This window comes from Dermacentor albipictus, chromosome 1 (assembly GCF_038994185.2).
Source record: "Dermacentor albipictus isolate Rhodes 1998 colony chromosome 1, USDA_Dalb.pri_finalv2, whole genome shotgun sequence".
NCBI lineage: Eukaryota > Metazoa > Arthropoda > Arachnida > Ixodida > Ixodidae > Dermacentor > Dermacentor albipictus.
In genome coordinates, this window is record NC_091821.1 from 330740443 (window position 1) to 330758188 (window position 17746).

Sequence of the window (17746 nt, forward strand, 5' to 3'; positions counted from 1 at the left end):
GCCAGTAACAATAAATGCAGATAGTGCACATGCTCGAATATGTGTGAAGCGAACCGCTAGTCAAGCGGTTAATTAAGCGGTATACAATTAATGGTGACGCGTACAATTGTGTCTATTTTCATCCTAAGCAATGTGTAATATCGTGGAATGTGTATGTTTATGCACGGCAAAGGTGCATAAACGTATACATTGGCCTAACACATAAACATACGCATAGGGCTTAATCCTATACAATCCTTATATTTATGCCCTACAGCGTTCACAAGCCATGATAAAAAAGGCAAAGAAAGTTTTGCTTTAAAAAAAATAGCCGTCATCGACATTGTCGTAGCGCGCAGTCATAAACCAGCGCCGAGATTACGACGATCTAGTTGTTATTACGGCGAAGCTATATACCTTCGCAATACACGTAAGGGAAACGCAGCTATTCTGGGGCGGCCTATATTTGGAAGTACCGTGTCGAGAGCCGAGATTACCTACACTATACTAATGCAGGCGAGAACGCAAACGAATAAACCACGCCGACTCCATCTTCGCCTTTCGGAACTACACATACCACGAAAGCTGCTAACCCAGATGGAATTTGCGCCCGAGTAGCTAGCGCCCAGGAGACTGGCAGAAAGCTAGCGCGCTTTCGTTGCTGTTGCTGCTGCGGTTGCCGACGCTTCCACGTTTTTTGTGCACCTCCGTGGAGACACACTGCAGGAGGAAGAACGTGTGCCCGCCAGGGAGGTGATGGAGTCGGCACCACCGGCGTCTGTATGGTTTCCCGTGAGGAACGAATACCGCAACCAGCGTGAGACGACTCTCGGAGGCGTAACTGGAAGTAAAAGCAAGTTGTTTGGCCACACTACTGTCTGCGCTACACTGGGCTGCGTTAGAGCCTCCACGCTACAGTTCCTCTTGCTCTTCGTCCTGCGTGAGCAAAGTCGGATGATTGGAGACCTACTTAGGCTGAATGCAAATACAGCCTCTGTCGCGGAAATGACAGCGCTATCGGCCTCCCCATTCCCATCCGAAGTTCGCGTCGCCACATATTCCTGCGCGCCGTATATACAGGTACGGTACTTCGGTTCGAATGAATCGCGAGCTCTCACGAAGAAGCAAGCTGGATCCCGGGTCTGTGTTTCTCGCATAGAGGCAGATACGTAGACTCGTCCCAGAGACGGAACCTCTCCGGCCAGCTCTTTTGATTAGCAGTTCAGTGCGGGCGGCGCCTGATACTTAATGAGTTGTTTTGTCAAGGTGTCGCCGCGTGGTGTTCAATGGGACCGGAGGGCCGCCGCTTCTTGCGCGATTGCTGGAATCGATACCAGAGGTCCGCGCCGCATGCCACGCGCGCGCCCGTTTCTTCAGAGAGAGTGATTCTCGAGAAACTCGCCATTGTGACAGTGGGAAATTAATGGTTCACATTCTCTGTTATCGGCAGTCCCTCTCCTTTTCTCTGTGCACATAGCTCTCTCTTCAACGTCCGATGCATACTTAGCAGCTTCCTGCGTTGAGTGAATTTTTCAAAACGTTGTTCTAGTCGCTGGGCGAGCGACGTCTTATCGACTCGGACGTGACATCCCCTGTGAACTCCTTTTCCGGCTCGCTCTTCGAGCGCGAAAGTGAAAGCAAATGCGTCCAGTAATCGATAAATCCTGGTGAGGCTCAAAAGCATACAGACAGGAATCGAGCAGGTCAGGTGGGGGTACATACCGCATGGTGATATGAATCCAACAGAAAATGAAGCCAAGGCCCGGGAATAAAGAAGCCGGCTATGTTACATTTGTTTAATACATTATTTCGCCAGAGCTAGCGCATTTAATGAACAACGTATCTGTGACAGGGCTAATTTCTAGTAAAAACAAGATGGCAAAAGTATAGCAATGGTTCCTGTCAAAAGAAAACAAAATAAAATGGAATATTTTCAACTAATACTGGTGCTTCTATTCTTTTTTAATAAGATGCACGAAAAAAAAATATTTTGATACGGCTGAATGTCTAGTTTAAAGAATTCAGAATTATGCTTTCTTCCTTACCATTTCGCAGTCAGTAAAAGAAGATTCTACCACTACTGTTATTTCACCTTTCGTCGACATCATGAGAAAATCAATAATTATTGGCTTATTAATAGCAACTTCACAAAGGCGTTTCACTAGGCATTATTACATCCTTAAGTACCAACTACTTCGGTATAGCATAGTAACCGTATGTAAACATTCTTCAGGGGCACTTGCTATACAAAAACATGAATTTTTGCCTAAAATACTTTGATAACAGAGTGGCAATAGGATCAAGAAACCCATACAAGACTGCGTACGCAGCAGGATAGAGACTCGAAGTGAATTTGAATTTGATCAAGGAGTGTCTCTAAAATTAAAATTAAATTCTGATGTTTCACGTGCCAAAACCACGATCCGATTATGAGGCACGCCGAAGTGGGGGACTCCAGGTTAATTTCGGCCTCTTGAGGTTCTTAAACGTGCACCTAAATTTAAGTTGGTACATGAGCGGTTTTTTTTGTTTTTTGTTTTTTGCGTGCCGCCCGCCTCTTAATGCAGCCGCCGCGGCCGGTATCGAACTAGCGCCATGACCACCAAGTTACCGTGGCTTACGAGTGACGTCTCTGCAGCCAAGGTTTCGAGCATGGGATACGGTAAGAAAGTAGGCAGTAAGCTATCGCCTTCTCTAACGTGTCGGCGAAAAATCGGGCAAAATACGCCATCAAGGAATTCTGAAACATGGGAACTACCAAGGCCTAGAACAAATTATACTTATCAAATGCTACGTTTTCGACTACCCTACCATTTAAACAAGGCAAACAAAGTAATGTTTATTTCTTTGCTGGATAAACATATATCTGGATGCGAATATGTACATGGACGTATGAATGTTCTTTGAACAGGTTCAATTCTTGTATAAACATTTTTTCTGCATTGTGCGTATCGAATCCTTCTGTATATGTTACTGTATGAAATATCTTTATATATTGTGTCGTAATAGCGATGTACATTGAGCTGCATTTGTTTTATTATCTCTTGTGTATCTTGTGATGTATTTCATGACTAGCCGTATTTATGAGAATTAGTCATCATCTAAGCTTTACTTTTTTGTGTTTTTGTTATACTTGCTCATAGTTATCATGATTAATGTTTCGCGGTTATTGGTGTGGAAATCCTATTTTTCCAATTATTATTGTATTTAACCGTGCTAATCCTTTGTTGCATTTGTTGCTGCCTGTAAAACGGGGCCATGGACCACGTCAAGCCTTGCTGCCTTTCTGTCCACGGTCCTCAGCATCAGTTGTATGTTGAAGTAAACTTGATTTGATTTGATTTGATTTGACCATGCAGACTGCATGGCTAAGACGAAGACGAAGGGAGCATGGCGTTGGGTTTGAAATCTCGGCTCTTTTCGCGGCGCATAGTAGTGTAATACTTTGTAGGAACGATCGTCGGCGCGCATTCTGTGCACTGCGCTTGTCAGATCGAAGTGGCCCGATCGACACTGAATGTCTTGCAGGCAAACACACTCCGCGTCTCCTGAGGATATCTGAACCTCTGCGCACAAGTCGCGCATGCGCCGTTGAACGCGACAGCACGGCAACAACGGCGGAAACTCGCCTCGAGAGCCCGTGTCATTGGTGTCGCAATAAAAAAAAATTTGCGCGAACGTGAACTTAATCATATACTTTACATATTAATTAAGCCCTGGCTGAAGCTAAAAGACAACTGATACCATAACAGGAATTGGGTGAGAATACTTTGTCTCCGTCGTTGACTGTGTACGACGACCCCTCGAACGCGCCTCATTAACGTTAGTAATGTTAATGTGTTCTTTTATTGAACGGTTCCGAGATCTATTGAGACACTGCAGATATTCTAGTATGTACAATATTTGGTCACAAAACCGAGTGTTATTGACTAAGCCTGTTTTTGTTGGCTACAATTTTTAAAGGAGATGAGAACACGAGGAATAATTCACAAGCAATGCGCGTCGTTGAACCTGTCAATTCAGAATGGTTGCTTGCTGAGCTAGTTGGTTCATTGTAACTCAAGTAACAGCACGAAAAAAATACATATATTTCGCTCTGGTACATAAGTTGCTGTTAGTCCCTTCGTGCGGCTCTGCAGTAGAACGATGGGCAAAAGGCGAACAAGGTAAAAGTGGGAGCGAACGTTTCGACAAGTTACTTGTCTTTTTCAAGCCTTCCCTTGAAAAAGACATTGGCTCCCGTTTTTACCTTGTCGAAACATTGGCTCCCGCTTTTACCTTGTTGTTGTTTTGCTCATCATCTTGAATTTCCATATACCGCCTTCCCCGTGTTTTCCATGCTGTAGAACGTATCTTATCTCCATCCACCAGTTTAGTTCTTACAACAACGACTACAGGGAGCTGCAACTTGTCTGAACTATACGAGCTACGTGGCATTTGGAACACGATGAGCACAGGGCGGCGCTTCCACCTCACAAAACATAGGTAGCAGGGCTTACACTGCGGGTCGCTTATAATATATATATATATATATATATATATATATATATATATATATATATATATATATATATATATATATATATATACAATAGAGATAGAGAATGAGTGCCAAGGGAAGGGAAGCGTAGTCGAGGACGGCATAAACTAGGTGCGGTGATGAAATTTGCAGGCGCAAGTTGGAATCCGTTGGCACAGGTCAAGGGTAATTGGAGATCGCAGGGAGATGTCGTCCTGCAGTGGACATGAAAATAGGCTAATGGTGATAGATATATATATTATATATATTATATATATATAGATAATTTCTTTCGGGAGATAAGTCATCATGACTATCACTACCTTCATCCGATTTGGATACGCTGAAAAACGAGGACTGCTCGCAGAGCTATCCGATTACCCCTAATCTGCCTTAGTCGCGCTCATTCCGCAAACTCCTTAATCTGATAACATCTAATCCTCCGAAGTGGTAGGTAGGGTAAAGTGCAGTGATCATAGGTTAGTGAGGGCTAGGTTTCATCTCACTTTGAAGAGAGAAAGAGCAAAAATTGCTCAAAAAGAAACAGGTCAACCTAGAGGCAGTAAGGCTAAAAACACACAAATTCAGGCTGGTACTTGCAAACAAATATGCAGCCTTACAACAGAGAGATGAAGATGACATAGAGGTGATGAAGGAAAGCGTCACTAGGCTTGCTTCGGAAGCAGCAATCGAAGTGGGAGGTAAGGCATCAAGGCAACCAGTAGGTAAGCTCTCCCAAGTAACAAAGGACCTAATAAAGAAACGGCAAAGAATGAAAGTGTCAACCTAAGAGATCAGATAGAATTCGCGGAACTGTCAAAACTGATCGACAAGGAGAAAATAAGGGATATTCGAAATTATAACGCGAGAAACACTGAGAAAGCAGTAAAATATGGACGCAGCATGAAATCGGTGAGAAGGAAACTTGGCATGGGACAAACCAAGATGTATGTACTGAAAGATAAGCAAGGTAATATCCGCAATCTCGAAGATATAATAAAAGCAGCAGAAGAGTTCTATACTGACCTGTACAATACCCAGAGGAGTCAGTATACCTCCATTAAAAACAGTAATAAGCAGGATACAGAAACTCCTCCTACAACTAGCGTTGAGCTCAGAAGAGCCTTGCAATACATGAAATGAGGAAGAGCGGCTGGAGAAAATAACAGTCGATTTATTCAAGGATGGAGGAGACAATGATTTGAAAACAGGCGGCTCTCTATACGAAGTGTCTATCGACTGCAAGGGTCCCAGAACACTTTACAACAAATGATTACAGCAAATGATTGAGGACTTCAACAGAGAAAGTGTAAGAGGGGGGTTGAATAATATGCAGAAGAAAAAGATAATGATTAATAGCCGGGCAAGGGAACAAAAGTTCAGGATCGCCAGTCACCCTCTAGAGTCTGTGAAGGAGTACGTTCACCTAACTCAATTAATCAAAGGGACCCTTATCATGAGAAGGAAACTTATAGAATAAAAATGGGTTGGATTGCATATGGCAGACATTGTCAGCTCCTGACTGGAAGCTTACCATTATCATTGAAAAGGAAGGTGTACAATCAGTGCATTTTACCGGTGCTAACATATAGGGCAGAGACCAGGGCAGAGACTTGAAAGAGTGACAAAGAAGCTTCAGAACAAATTAAGGACAGCACAAAGAGCGATGGAACGAAGAATATGCTAGGCAAAACGTTAAGAGACAGAAAGAGAGTGGTTTGGATCAGAGAGCAAACGGGTATAGACGATATTCTAATCGACATCGAGAGAAAAAAAATGGAGCTGGGCAGGTCATGTAATGCGCAGGTTAGATAACCGTTGAACCATTAGGGTTATAGAATGGGTACCAAGAGCCGGGAAGCGCAATCGAGGACGACAGAAGACTAGGTGGGGCGGTGAAATTAGGAAATTGGCGGACGCTAGTTGGAGTCGGTTGGCGCAGGACAGGGGTATTTGGAGATCGTTTCGTGCTGCAGTGGACATAGAACCGGGCTATGATGATGATGATGATGATGATGATGATGATGATGACGACGACGACGACGACGACGACGACGACGACGATGATGATGATGATGATGATGATGATGATGATTCGCCTAGCTCGACTGCATTTTCCTTTCTCGGGGGCCCGTTTTAATACTCGGACAGACCCAGGGCTATCTGTTCCGCACAGTACATTACACCTGCCCAACTCGACTTCATAATTTCGGTTGGAATAGCAGCGTTTGCTCTGTAATCTCCCGTCTCAATGCGTGACGTATGATTAGTAGTAGTAAAAGAACGTGTACGTGTGTAGTTGTATGACCAATAAGGGAATTTTTTTTTAATTACGTCTCTGCTCATCGTCGAGTCGTTTCACAATGGACCCTATGAGCGGGTACTCGGGCCCCCCGCAGCGACCGGCGAAGTCGTCGTGCTCGGGATCCCAGAAGCCTAGGCAGCTCGAGCCCGCCTCCTCGTGCACGGCGGCAACGAAGGATCGCGCCCGGGCCGGGGAGAGGAAGGACACCAGGGTGCCGGAGCCCCACAGGCGACCCACCGATGACCAGCCGTCCCTGCTGTATGTACGAAAGCGCCGGACGTGAAAAAGGGAAGAAAGAATGAATGCAAGGAAGAAAATATCCGCGATAGCTAGAGCTGCGGCGCCGAGGCCTTTTACTGCGATTGCTGCTTCACAGGCTATAGGAACGCACCTACCCCAGGCATTTTAGGTATGCCGGTCGGCGGGGAGCAAAGAAAGTTGATTTCCTACCTTGCTGGTGGGTATGCGGATCACGCGACCGCAATTTCACCGGCGCCCGTGGTATTGGCGGTGAGGTTAATATAGCGACGGTAATCGCTGTTCAATTACAGGAAGCGCTGTGTATAACTCGCGCACCGATTCACAGCGATCAGATGTACTGTTATCGTGGAATACTGTTATGCGCTTGCGTTAGTCTTTCAGGTATTTAAACTGTCTGTCATGCATTCCTCATCGGCACGTCTCAAAGCACACGGACCGCCAGAGATTGCAGTAAGTGCATCGAGTCCTGTGTGACAGACGCACCGATCATGTGTTGTAAGTTCGTTGGCCGCTTGAGATGGTTCTGGTATTATAGTTTTACTTGGCTTCACGGACGCAGCTTCTCACCGTGCTAGTACCCAAAAAATGGTGGCCCCGCAGACGTCAGTGCAGAATATTATCACGCATTGCCTACATTTTTTTCCAACGATTTATCAGAGTTATCTATTTGTCGCTCGGCACAAGACACGCCTGTCATGCTGTCATATTTTTTATCACTTTTTACGCAGCTTGTCGACATGTTGACACCCCAAGACAACAGCCGCGATGACCTCGATGCCAAACCATCTTTACTTGGTCTTTGCTGCGTGCTAACCGTATTTCCTTCTTGCCGCGAACGGACCAGGGCCAACAACGGGCTTAGCACCGGCTTACCTTGTCCTGGGCGTCCTGAGAAAGCGTGCCGTGCAGATGCGATCGTACGGCACTAGCGTAGCGTTGGCTGCGGCCATCGCCACGCCGGCCAAGCTGACGGTGTGGCAGGCGCCGGCGCTCGCGTTTCCGCCCAGCTCGGCTAGCCGGCTGTGCCACCGTAGAGCCTCGTAGCCGTGGTACGACGGACCCAGGGCGCCTGGCGAGGACGACGGGTACGGGGCGGGAGCGACCAGCAGCGAGTCACGCCCTAAGGTGGCCAGGAGTCTGCGCGGTCGCGTTCAAGGGCGCTCACGAAGAAGTCCGAGAGGAGCGCCTCGAGTAGACTTGCCGGGCTGGCTAAGCCCAACATGCGCGGGGTGCGCGCTTTCTCGGCTGGACTCGCTTTTAAGACGCATGCTGGAGTTCATGTATGACCCGCCGCTACGGTACGACTCGGCGGTTGTGGCGTTCCGCTGCAGAGCACGACGTCGCCGGTTCGACTCCGGGATGCGCGGTGGCGGCATTTCAATGGTGGCGACGTGCAAGAACGCTCGTCTAGTTAGATTAAGGTGCGTGTTAAAAAAAAACCAAACGGTCAAAATCAATATGAAGTCCTCCACTCTTTTGTTAGTAACTGTCAGCGCCTATGTGTGTCTGTTTTTCCTTCTACGTGCTTGTGCTATTTCTGCTACAGGAAATAATTCTAAGATGTCATACGAAGCCAAGAAACAATAATTCACGTAAAAAATAACGAAAATTTAGGATTCTACATTTCAATTTAAGAACGCCACACTTATTCTCCCTTTAATTTTTGTTCTTCGTTTCATTGTTTGTTGCATTCATATCATATCGCAAGCAATGTAACAAGACAGAGGTTCATAGGAAGATGGAGGCCGATGAAGTGCCGAGCAGTAGTCAAATGAGGAATGTCCAACACTGCGACAACGGAATTGTCTTCGGAACAAGTACTCTCGTTGAACTGTTGGCTACGGTGATATTCCTTGCTCTGCCACTGCTCATAAGCAACGTAGAAACGTAGGCATTCTTTATACAGTTCGCGTCATTTCTATGCTGATTTTATGCCATGAATTCGCCATTGCAGCTCATTCAAACCAGTATCACGTGAAGAGTTTGCAACAATCTCGCTACAAGAGCCAGCAAGGTTGAAAAGGCCTATAGTTTGCAAGGCAACTGGGCGCTCAGCGAATGTGGATACCAGAATGAAATAATCCCAACAATGAGAGTCTTATATTCAGAAGATCCAAGTGCCAGTAAAAAGGATGCTGGGTGGCATGCGTGTAACGAAAAAGGGGAAAGCAAAGTTCGGGAAAAGTACACCTCACCAATGGGGAAAACCCCTACCTTCGGTTTGAAGACGAAGCAATAAGTCTAATTGCTTCTGCATTCCCAAGCGACCAATTTCTTTCGTCTTTAGCCGTACCGCTGGGAATTTTCTCGCATATGCAAATGTGTTAATGTGATCACGTGCTCGCAATGTTAATCATGCAAGCTGATTATTGTGTGTGTGTATATGTTATTTCGTTCGACTTTTCTTTCTTTTTTCACTTTTCTTTTCACCGAGGACGGCGCATTTATTGACCAGTGAATTTGGTTTATTGACCAACCGCATAAGAATCCAATATTCGACTCATGCAGCACCCTAAAGAAATTAACCAGAGGGCTTCATTTGCATTGGCTGCGTAGGTGGCAGTATGCCGTACTCTAGAAATGACGAGCGACTGATTAATCAAAACTTGTACGCCCACGGACTGGCGCATATAAAAATACACATAAACAGGTCAGTGTATGGACATCAGCAAAGTTTATAACCTAAGGTGTATGCGCCTGGGGGTTTTTGTTTCTAAAAGCCGCGTTTACTTCGCCACGAAAGATAATGACATCATATTAGGTGGCCCAGGAATATAAAACAATGTTGTATCCAGCACATAATGAGACCTCTGACCTTCTATGCCAAAGCTAGGACGGAAACATGCGTTTCAAACATGTTGTATGATTCGTAATGAGTATGCATGAAAACAGACCTACTGCCTTTATCAACGCCTATCGGTTAGTCTGCGCACGCGTCGTATATTACATGCATTGACCAAAGGGCAGGTGCAGCACATAACCAAGAAAGCACAACGCCTGTCTCCACAGACTGATTAAATGTGAAAAACGTGGAAGGCCTGCATACAAGTACCCTGTTCACCAACAGTCACAATTCATGGTTCTCAAGCGTGCTAAAAGGGTCATTTCAGCGATTGAACACTCTCTCTCTTCTCTTTCTCTTCTCTCTCTCTACTCATTAGTGATAACAAATTCATGGAGAAGGGACAATTTTCGCCCGCCAGGATTATTAGAAACTGGAGAAGTCAAGCTGTGCGACAGGCATGCGCTATGAAGTTATATTAAACTAAAATTAACTAATCGTATTATAGCAGGCTTTAATGCGTACGTTCTAACTGTGAAACCGGGCCGCTCAATGTTCAACGAGTACCCACTTGGTGGGAATCGTGAGAGCTTCATCACTTTCGAAGCATCCCGTCATTCGTATTGAACCGAAGATTAATACGGATATATGGAACCCCTCAGCGAAAACGACTAGGCAGCTGACCAAAAAATTATCACCGCCTTCTTCGGCGCAACTGAACACTGCGATTCTTCAAACGCGATCGTACCAAACCGAATATATCCTGCCAGCATATCCTCATGAACCGAGAACGCGTCGTTACGAAACGACGTTCTTATGTCTTAGGAAAACTTTGTTCTTGGGCTGGTCGGCTCGTACGGGAAGCAGTCACCGTAGCGCCAACACGACTGACACGTTAAAGTTGGCTGGATCAGCGTTCATACCGTCACTTTCTTGTGCCCGCCGCGTTCGCTACGGTTGCCGATTCAATAATGCCTGACGCGTTAAAGACTTCGCTCGCTTGCCCCGAACCCATCTGGGCGCACCCACGCGCGCACGTCGAGTGCCCCGGCGGTGGCAGCGTCCACCACGAAGCCGAGGCGGACGCCGTGGTCCCGCAGGGCGACGCGCAGCTCGGCGGCGAGGCGCGTGACGCGATCCCGGTAGAGGGCCGACGGCCGGCGCCAGTGCAGGTAGGCGCAGCAGAACCCCGTGCGTCGCCGCACGTCCAGCAGCCTCGCCGTGAACTGGGCCGCACGCCACGCGCCAAACAGCGCGGTCAGGTCGGTGTCGGTCTGGCCGGCACCCACTGCGCCGACACGCGCGCGGTGATAAGGGCGCGCTGAATCGGGCTCGACAGCCAACGGCCCCCTGCCACATGCCAGCACCTTGAAGACCGCACCGCTAGAGGAGGCACACGCGACGAAGAGAAGGCACACGGAGAAGGCGATGACTAGCAACTGATTTATTGCGCAAGCGGGGGAAGACATATTCCCGCAAACAAAATTCGAATCACCGCGTGCACATTCTTGCACTGCGTAAACCGGCCACGTTGCGCACGTTCAAGAAGCTAATCTCTCTCTCAGACAGTGGGACTGACGGCCCACTGTTCTGTCAGTCTATCGATGTTTGCAAAGGCTTCGACAATCTTTCCAGTTAGTCTGCGAGCGCTCTTTCCCAATACATCGTAACCATGAAACACCGACCTTCTCTTTTCGTTCTGTGGGTGCTGTCATCTTTATCAACCAGCCCGCCTGCATGTACTCTGCTCTAAATAGCACCAGATCGTACGCGCTAAAATCAGCCTAGAGCCGTCGTCCAACTTAACCCTAAAAATGACGGCGCATCTCTAGCGGCCTAAGCTTAACAAAGTAGTTAGTAAGGCGCACACATAGAAGGGTTTGCAAGGAGGACGCATTAAGCTAACAGCTCCGTTAAATGCACCTCGAACAGAAATATCCAGAAGCCAAAAAATATCCAAAATGGAGTTGTGCATACATACATACATACATACATACATACATACATACATACATACATACATACATACATACATACATACATACATACATACATACATACATACATACATACATACATACATACATACATACATACATACATACATACATACATACATACATACATACATACATACATACATACATACATATATATATATATATATATATATATATATATATATATATATATGCGCTTGTAGGGTGTAGCCTACTACTGCTATTAAGGCCGGACCCCGGCCGAAACGTAGGCAATAACGTTCTGTCCATCTACGTGGCATTCGCATATTTTTAAACTCTGGCTAAAATTAGCTGGTACACCCTGTATAAGCGTGCATACCTTTGACGATGATTGCGATCGGCTTACGGGCGCTGGCTAGGGCGGCAATGCTCTGCAGCGCCAGTGTATCTTCGGGCGCCGTGTTCACAGACAGGCAGCAGTAGGCCACTACGTGGCAGTAGGCGTGCGGAAACGTGTAGGGGCTGTAGCCGGGACGTCGGTTCTGCTCGTGGTACACGCACACGAACCTGCGTCGAATAACTTCATAACATATGTGCTTTGTATATGGTTGTTTGGTGTGACATGATGCGGGACGTGGCGTTACGTAATAAGTCGTAAAACAAACCTGAGTGTATAGGCACTCCCCGGGGGACTTCTAGCACGATTTGATGTGGTATGGTGTGGTATGGTACACGAACACGAGTAGAATCATTCGCTCAGCGTGGTGTTTCGTGTCACCATCGCTCAATCGAAAAACCTTACGGATTCAGCTAGAATCACGGCAATACGTTCACTCGGATGAGGGTACTGTACAGTTCGGGTGTTGCTCAGTCTCTATGCAGAATTCCTACCGACTTCCCTTCGGGCCTTTCTCGTTACTGACATCTTAAAGGTGCTGCAGCCTCTTGATCAAGCGCCGCACAACACACCATTGCTCGTCTTTTTATTTCCTTCATGAACAAAGCCTTCGTTCGCGACATTGCAGCACCCAAAATGATTCACAGGGCATCTTCATTGAGACTCAGTGCACAATTGAAGGCCGCTGGATACCTGACACATGATATATACGGCACTGGTTGGGGAGGTTAAGCTGACATGTACGACAATGAGTTTGCATTTCAAGACATTTTTGAACATTTCTTTAGCGTTTACGTTCTGCACATAAGGTCACTGGCACGGCCATTGCGAGTAACCCTGGCATCTAAGTCCTATGCCTGTTCAGAACTACCCCGGACTTAGGCGTGTAAGTTACTTCTTCTTCGGGAACTACACAGCAACACAAATGGAAGCCGCCATGTCTTTTTGAACGTTCTGTCAGTGAAACCCGCCCGGTATTCCAGTGGCTATGGCGTTGAGCTGCTGAGCTCGAAGTCGCCGGTTCGATCCCGGCCGCGGCGGTCGCATTTCGATGGGGTCGCAATGCAAAACAGCTCGTGTACCCAGATTTATGTGCACATTAAAGAATGCCAAGTGGCCAAAATTAATCCGCAGTCTTCCATGTGCTACCGCGTGCCTCACAATCATATCTTGGTTATGGCAAGTGAAACGTAAGAATCTTTCTTTTATTTTAATGTCAGTGACTCAAATATCTTATCGTTATTTGCAGCGAAGCTGTACATGGCTCGGTTTCCGGAATTTCTTCGTTTCCATCGACAGAACAGTCGACAGAAAACCATTCCATGAACTGAAGCGAAAAGTGCCTATCCCCATTAGTATAACGCAAGTAAGACCCACCCCAGTATTCGTTTCAATAAAATAAATGAATAAGTAAATAATTAAATAAGTCAATAAATAAATAAATAGGCACAAACTAAATGTCAAAACCACATGAGAGATGCTAAGGCACGTATGAACAATGCGAAGCACGTATCGCTCGCCGCAAGCGTCTCCCGGCAAACATTGCACTTGCATAAGCTGCAGTATACGGGAAGCGGCAACTGTAGCATACAAAGCAGGGAGTGACGTCGCTACACGTTCATATCTAAAAGAAGAATCCGCCTAGCAATTGATTTCATTTGCGTTCCTATAGTCCTATGGAAAGGCCACGCATAGTTAGGACTCCCGAAGAACAGCGAGGCTACAATGCAGACATCTTAAAACCAGAAAACAGATGGTTTATCCAGTTCGGGATGAAAGAGTTTGGTCTCATGTGCTTCACCGATCCAAGTCAGCCAACTACTGTGCACAAGTCGTGTATATGTTTGACTTTGGCTAGGAATTTCACTAAAGTACCAAAGAAAAACCTCGCTGTTTACCACATCGAGCTCAAGGCAGTTATCGTCGTTTCAAATAAATAAAGTTTTGGTACAGCACATTTAATTGTCTTGCTGTCAATCATTCCATGTAGTACATTGCTCAATCGTTAAAGGCTACGTCACATTGGTCTATCGGATCAGGTGATACCACAACTTCACTGGCCAACGACCCTCACAGCGTGAATTGGTGCCCAATTCTTGTCACTCAACCTCTCCTGCTTGGAGAGCCCCTCCACTTGCACAAATGGTGATACGTAAACCAAGCTATAACCAAGTAAACCAAGTTATATCGACTTTCGTCGATATAACTAAGCCATTCTAAGCTTCGACGTCAACGTCGTGAAGATCCCATGGCACAAGTTGTTCAAACCTCGTAGCTATACCAGAAAGCGTGCCAAGTAAGGGAAGTGCTGTAAGTTACATATTTTAATGCAGACACCTTGCATCCGAAAATGCGTACATCAATATTACTCAGTAGCGCGCTCGTAAGAAGACTTAACCAAACCTTGCCCTCACATGAGTCAAAGGATTTCCTATTCATGGTTCGCTTCTCGCGAATATGTGTACTCGACGACACGTGGCGTTCACTAATCTGAACAGGCTGTCGCTCTAGAAAGAAATGAAGGACTCACGACTTATAGAATTACTAACGACGCGCTGGCGTGTTAAAGGGACATTGAATAGGAAAATAGGTTGGGCTGGACAAAGTAAATTATCATTCTGCAATATAAATAGAGCCCCGCTTATCACGAGGGGAGCCTTGGTAGTGCAGAGAACATTCAAAAAGGGAAAGACAGGTTAGCTCACTCTGACGCCTTCACCTTTGCCGATGTTTGGCCCGAAGCATTAATTTTTTATCACTAAAGACAGACCGTATCATATTTTAAGAGTCTAAGGACAAAGCCTGAGCTAAGCGAGGTCACAGAACCTTTTGCTGCGCTACAATGGGTCCGGTTAATTTGTTAACCGTAAGGATAGACTACACTGTATTCCAGAGTAGCCAACGATTGAAATAAGCAAGTTTAGAAAACTCTTGCTGCGCGACTATTGCCCAAATACGAGAAATCTGCCAATAAGTTGCCGCGAAATTAACGAAAACAATCTTCTGCCAGTCTAAAGCCCAGTTAGGTTTTCTGTTTCGCTTCAATGCTCGGGGTCGTGTGCCAATGCTCTTCCGCCAGCGCCCGCGCACCTGGTGTTCTCGGGTATGACGACGCCCACTCCCGCAGGTGCGGCGGCGAAGTCGCCGTGCTGCGGGCGCTTGCTCCGGGCTGGCCCAAGCGCGCCGCCTGCAGGGTCGCTTCGCCTCGCGGCCGTGGCCAGCGTACCGGCGCTGCGCACCGTGTACACCACGAAGAACGCGACCAGCACGCAGAATGTGGAGACGGCCAGGCCGCTGACCAGGACCAGGAGGCGGGAACGCGAAGCCGGTGAGCCGCCGCCGCCGCCTCCGCCGGCTTGTCCCCGCCGGCTGGCGGTCGGTCCCGACGACCGGGACCGGCTTCTGGTCTTGCTGGCGTCAAAGCGCCGGTATCCCTGTCCTTCCGCAGCGGTTCCCTTCCGCGGCGAACGGCGCGGACTTCGAGAGGTCGCACGATGCTTCTTCGTCGGCGGCGGCCCCATAGTTCTGAACGTTGCCTTCCTCGCTCGCTCCTCCGAAAGTGGGGACGCTACCAGCGCGCGTAGCGAGCGGACGCATGGGACATCGGCTCCGGCGATTTTCGACCGTGGCGGCGGCCCAACGCGTTTGATCCCGACAATTTTGGACTTGACAGAACCAGCAAGTCAGCCGGCACGCAGGGAGACCACTCCCAATCCGGTGGGCCGATTTGTTGACCTTTTTAAGCGTTTTTCCTCCCATCCGCCATAGCGCCGCGACGCAGCCTCAAGGCTGAACGCCGGCGTTCGGCGGCGGGGAGGCCGCTCCAAGCCAACATGGCAAGCGCAAACCAGCAACGCGGCTACGACCCGGAAGGCATGGCATGGACAACTGTGCCGCAGACCAGTCGGGACCAAGCCTGCAACGCTAATGTGATCCGGGCCTTTGAAACAAGAGCCCAGAAACTCCAAGCCTGCGCACAAGGGAAGGCCACGTCAGCTCACGGAGGCCACCATGCGCAACCCGACAAGGCACCCGATGAGCGCGCAGCCGGAGGCCCAAGGCAAGTCAAAGCTGCATGGAAACCCAAGTTTCTCTGCAGATTTAGACCAGACGATGTGGTGCTAATCATCAAACCATTAACGGCGACAAGCCTGAAGAACTTACAACACGGTGAGCTAGGCCTAGCCCTACGACAGCGAGTCGGGGAGGCCGAAGCGGACAACTTTTACTTCACAATATCCCCGGACCAAAACCTGATCATCGTGGGCACGTCGAGCATCCACGCGGCAGACAAACTGGTCGGGGACTTTGCGATAAAAATCCAAGAAGGAGCAGACCTCCATTTGCACGGGCACGTAAAACAGAGCGAAGACAACGTGATTCACGGAGTCATCACAGTGGCCAATCTGGAAACCACCGAGTCCCTGCGAGGGAAGGTGAAAAGCTTTCACGGAGAAAGCACCATCCTGGAGATCCGAAAGTTCGGAACTTCTAACAAAGCCAGAATCACCTTCGAAGGCAAGTACAAGCCCAGAGCTGTACTGTACAACGCGCAAGTCATACCGGTAGCAAGGTACCGCCGCACCATACCAGCGTGTAACTTGTGCGGCACAGTGGGGCATAGGCCAGATACCTGCCCGACACCGAGACAAGAAAACTGCGGACTCTGCGGAACGCTAGCCCCGTTTGTGGAGGGAGTGCGGTCCCCTCACCTGTGCAACCCAAAATGTGCGGTGTGTGGCGGCGAACACGCCACGAACTCCAGAGACTGCACGGCGAAATTTCGCACGAACGCGCAGCAACAACCCAGCAATCAGGAGAAAAGGAGGAGGAAAAAGAAGAAAAAAAACAAGAAGAAGAAGAAGGGAGGAAGCGGGAATCTCCCGCCCCCTCCACCTAGCAGGGAGTCGACTTCTGATCAACCCAAACAAAAGAAGACCTGGGCCAGCATAGTCCAGAACGGGATGCGGCAGGTGAGTGGGACCGCCTCTCCTCCTCCTCCTCCCAAACCTTCCTCTCCACCCACACCCAACCCAGTAGAAACCGAGTTACGAAACCAGATAGCAGCCCTAAAAGCGCAGATCGCGGTGCTAACGAGCAAACTAGAAAGTGCGCTAGCTAAACCCCAGCCACCTCAGCAAGAGGAGGCGATGGAAAGCGACACAGAACCTAGTCTTGAAAATAAACTAGAAGCTATGATGAGAAGGGTCCAGGAATCCATTCCCACCATAGTCTCACAACAGATAGCGAAAGCGATGACGGTTCGCAAATACGCTAACACGAGGAGACTCCAGACTCCCCGAACATACAGGATGCGTAGGGTGATAAGCGAGGACGAGGAGGAAGACCACCAGGAGCAATTTCCCCCCCAGAATAACAACAATCTCCAGATACAACATGGCGAGACAAACTAAAAAGAGTCCCATAACATTAACGCAGTGGAATAGTCGAGGCTTGAAATCGAGGACTAAGAGAGCGGATCTTAGGATGCACCTGTCTACGTACGAGCATACTCCGGCAGTAGTGGCCGTACAGGAACCTG

General features: G+C 47.9%; 1 protein-coding gene across 1 annotated transcript; it reads right to left on the reverse strand.

Annotated features, from left to right (window-relative positions):
- Nucleotides 1-566: 566 nt before the first annotated feature.
- Nucleotides 567-15858, reverse strand: LOC135909555 (uncharacterized). Its single transcript, XM_065441531.1, has 6 exons — nt 15295-15858; nt 12187-12374; nt 10876-11134; nt 7938-8201; nt 6833-7059; nt 567-820 (listed from the first exon to the last, which is right to left on the reverse strand). The coding sequence occupies exons 1-6, from the start codon at nt 15723-15725 to the stop codon at nt 624-626; spliced, it is 1566 nt and encodes a 521-aa protein (XP_065297603.1). The 5' UTR covers nt 15726-15858; the 3' UTR covers nt 567-623.
- Nucleotides 15859-17746: the final 1888 nt, after the last annotated feature.

Coding starts and splice junctions, on each gene's coding strand:
- LOC135909555 (XM_065441531.1), bottom strand. CDS start 15,725: ATGGGGCCGCCGCCGACGAAGAAGCATCGTGCGACCTCTCGAAGTCCG. Junction 12,375..15,294: donor GTCATACCCGAGAACACCAG/GTGCGCGGGCGC, acceptor TATTCGACGCAG/GTTCGTGTGCGTGTACCACG. Junction 821..6,832: donor ACTCGACGATGAGCAGAGAC/GTAATTAAAAAA, acceptor TTTTACTTCCAG/TTACGCCTCCGAGAGTCGTC.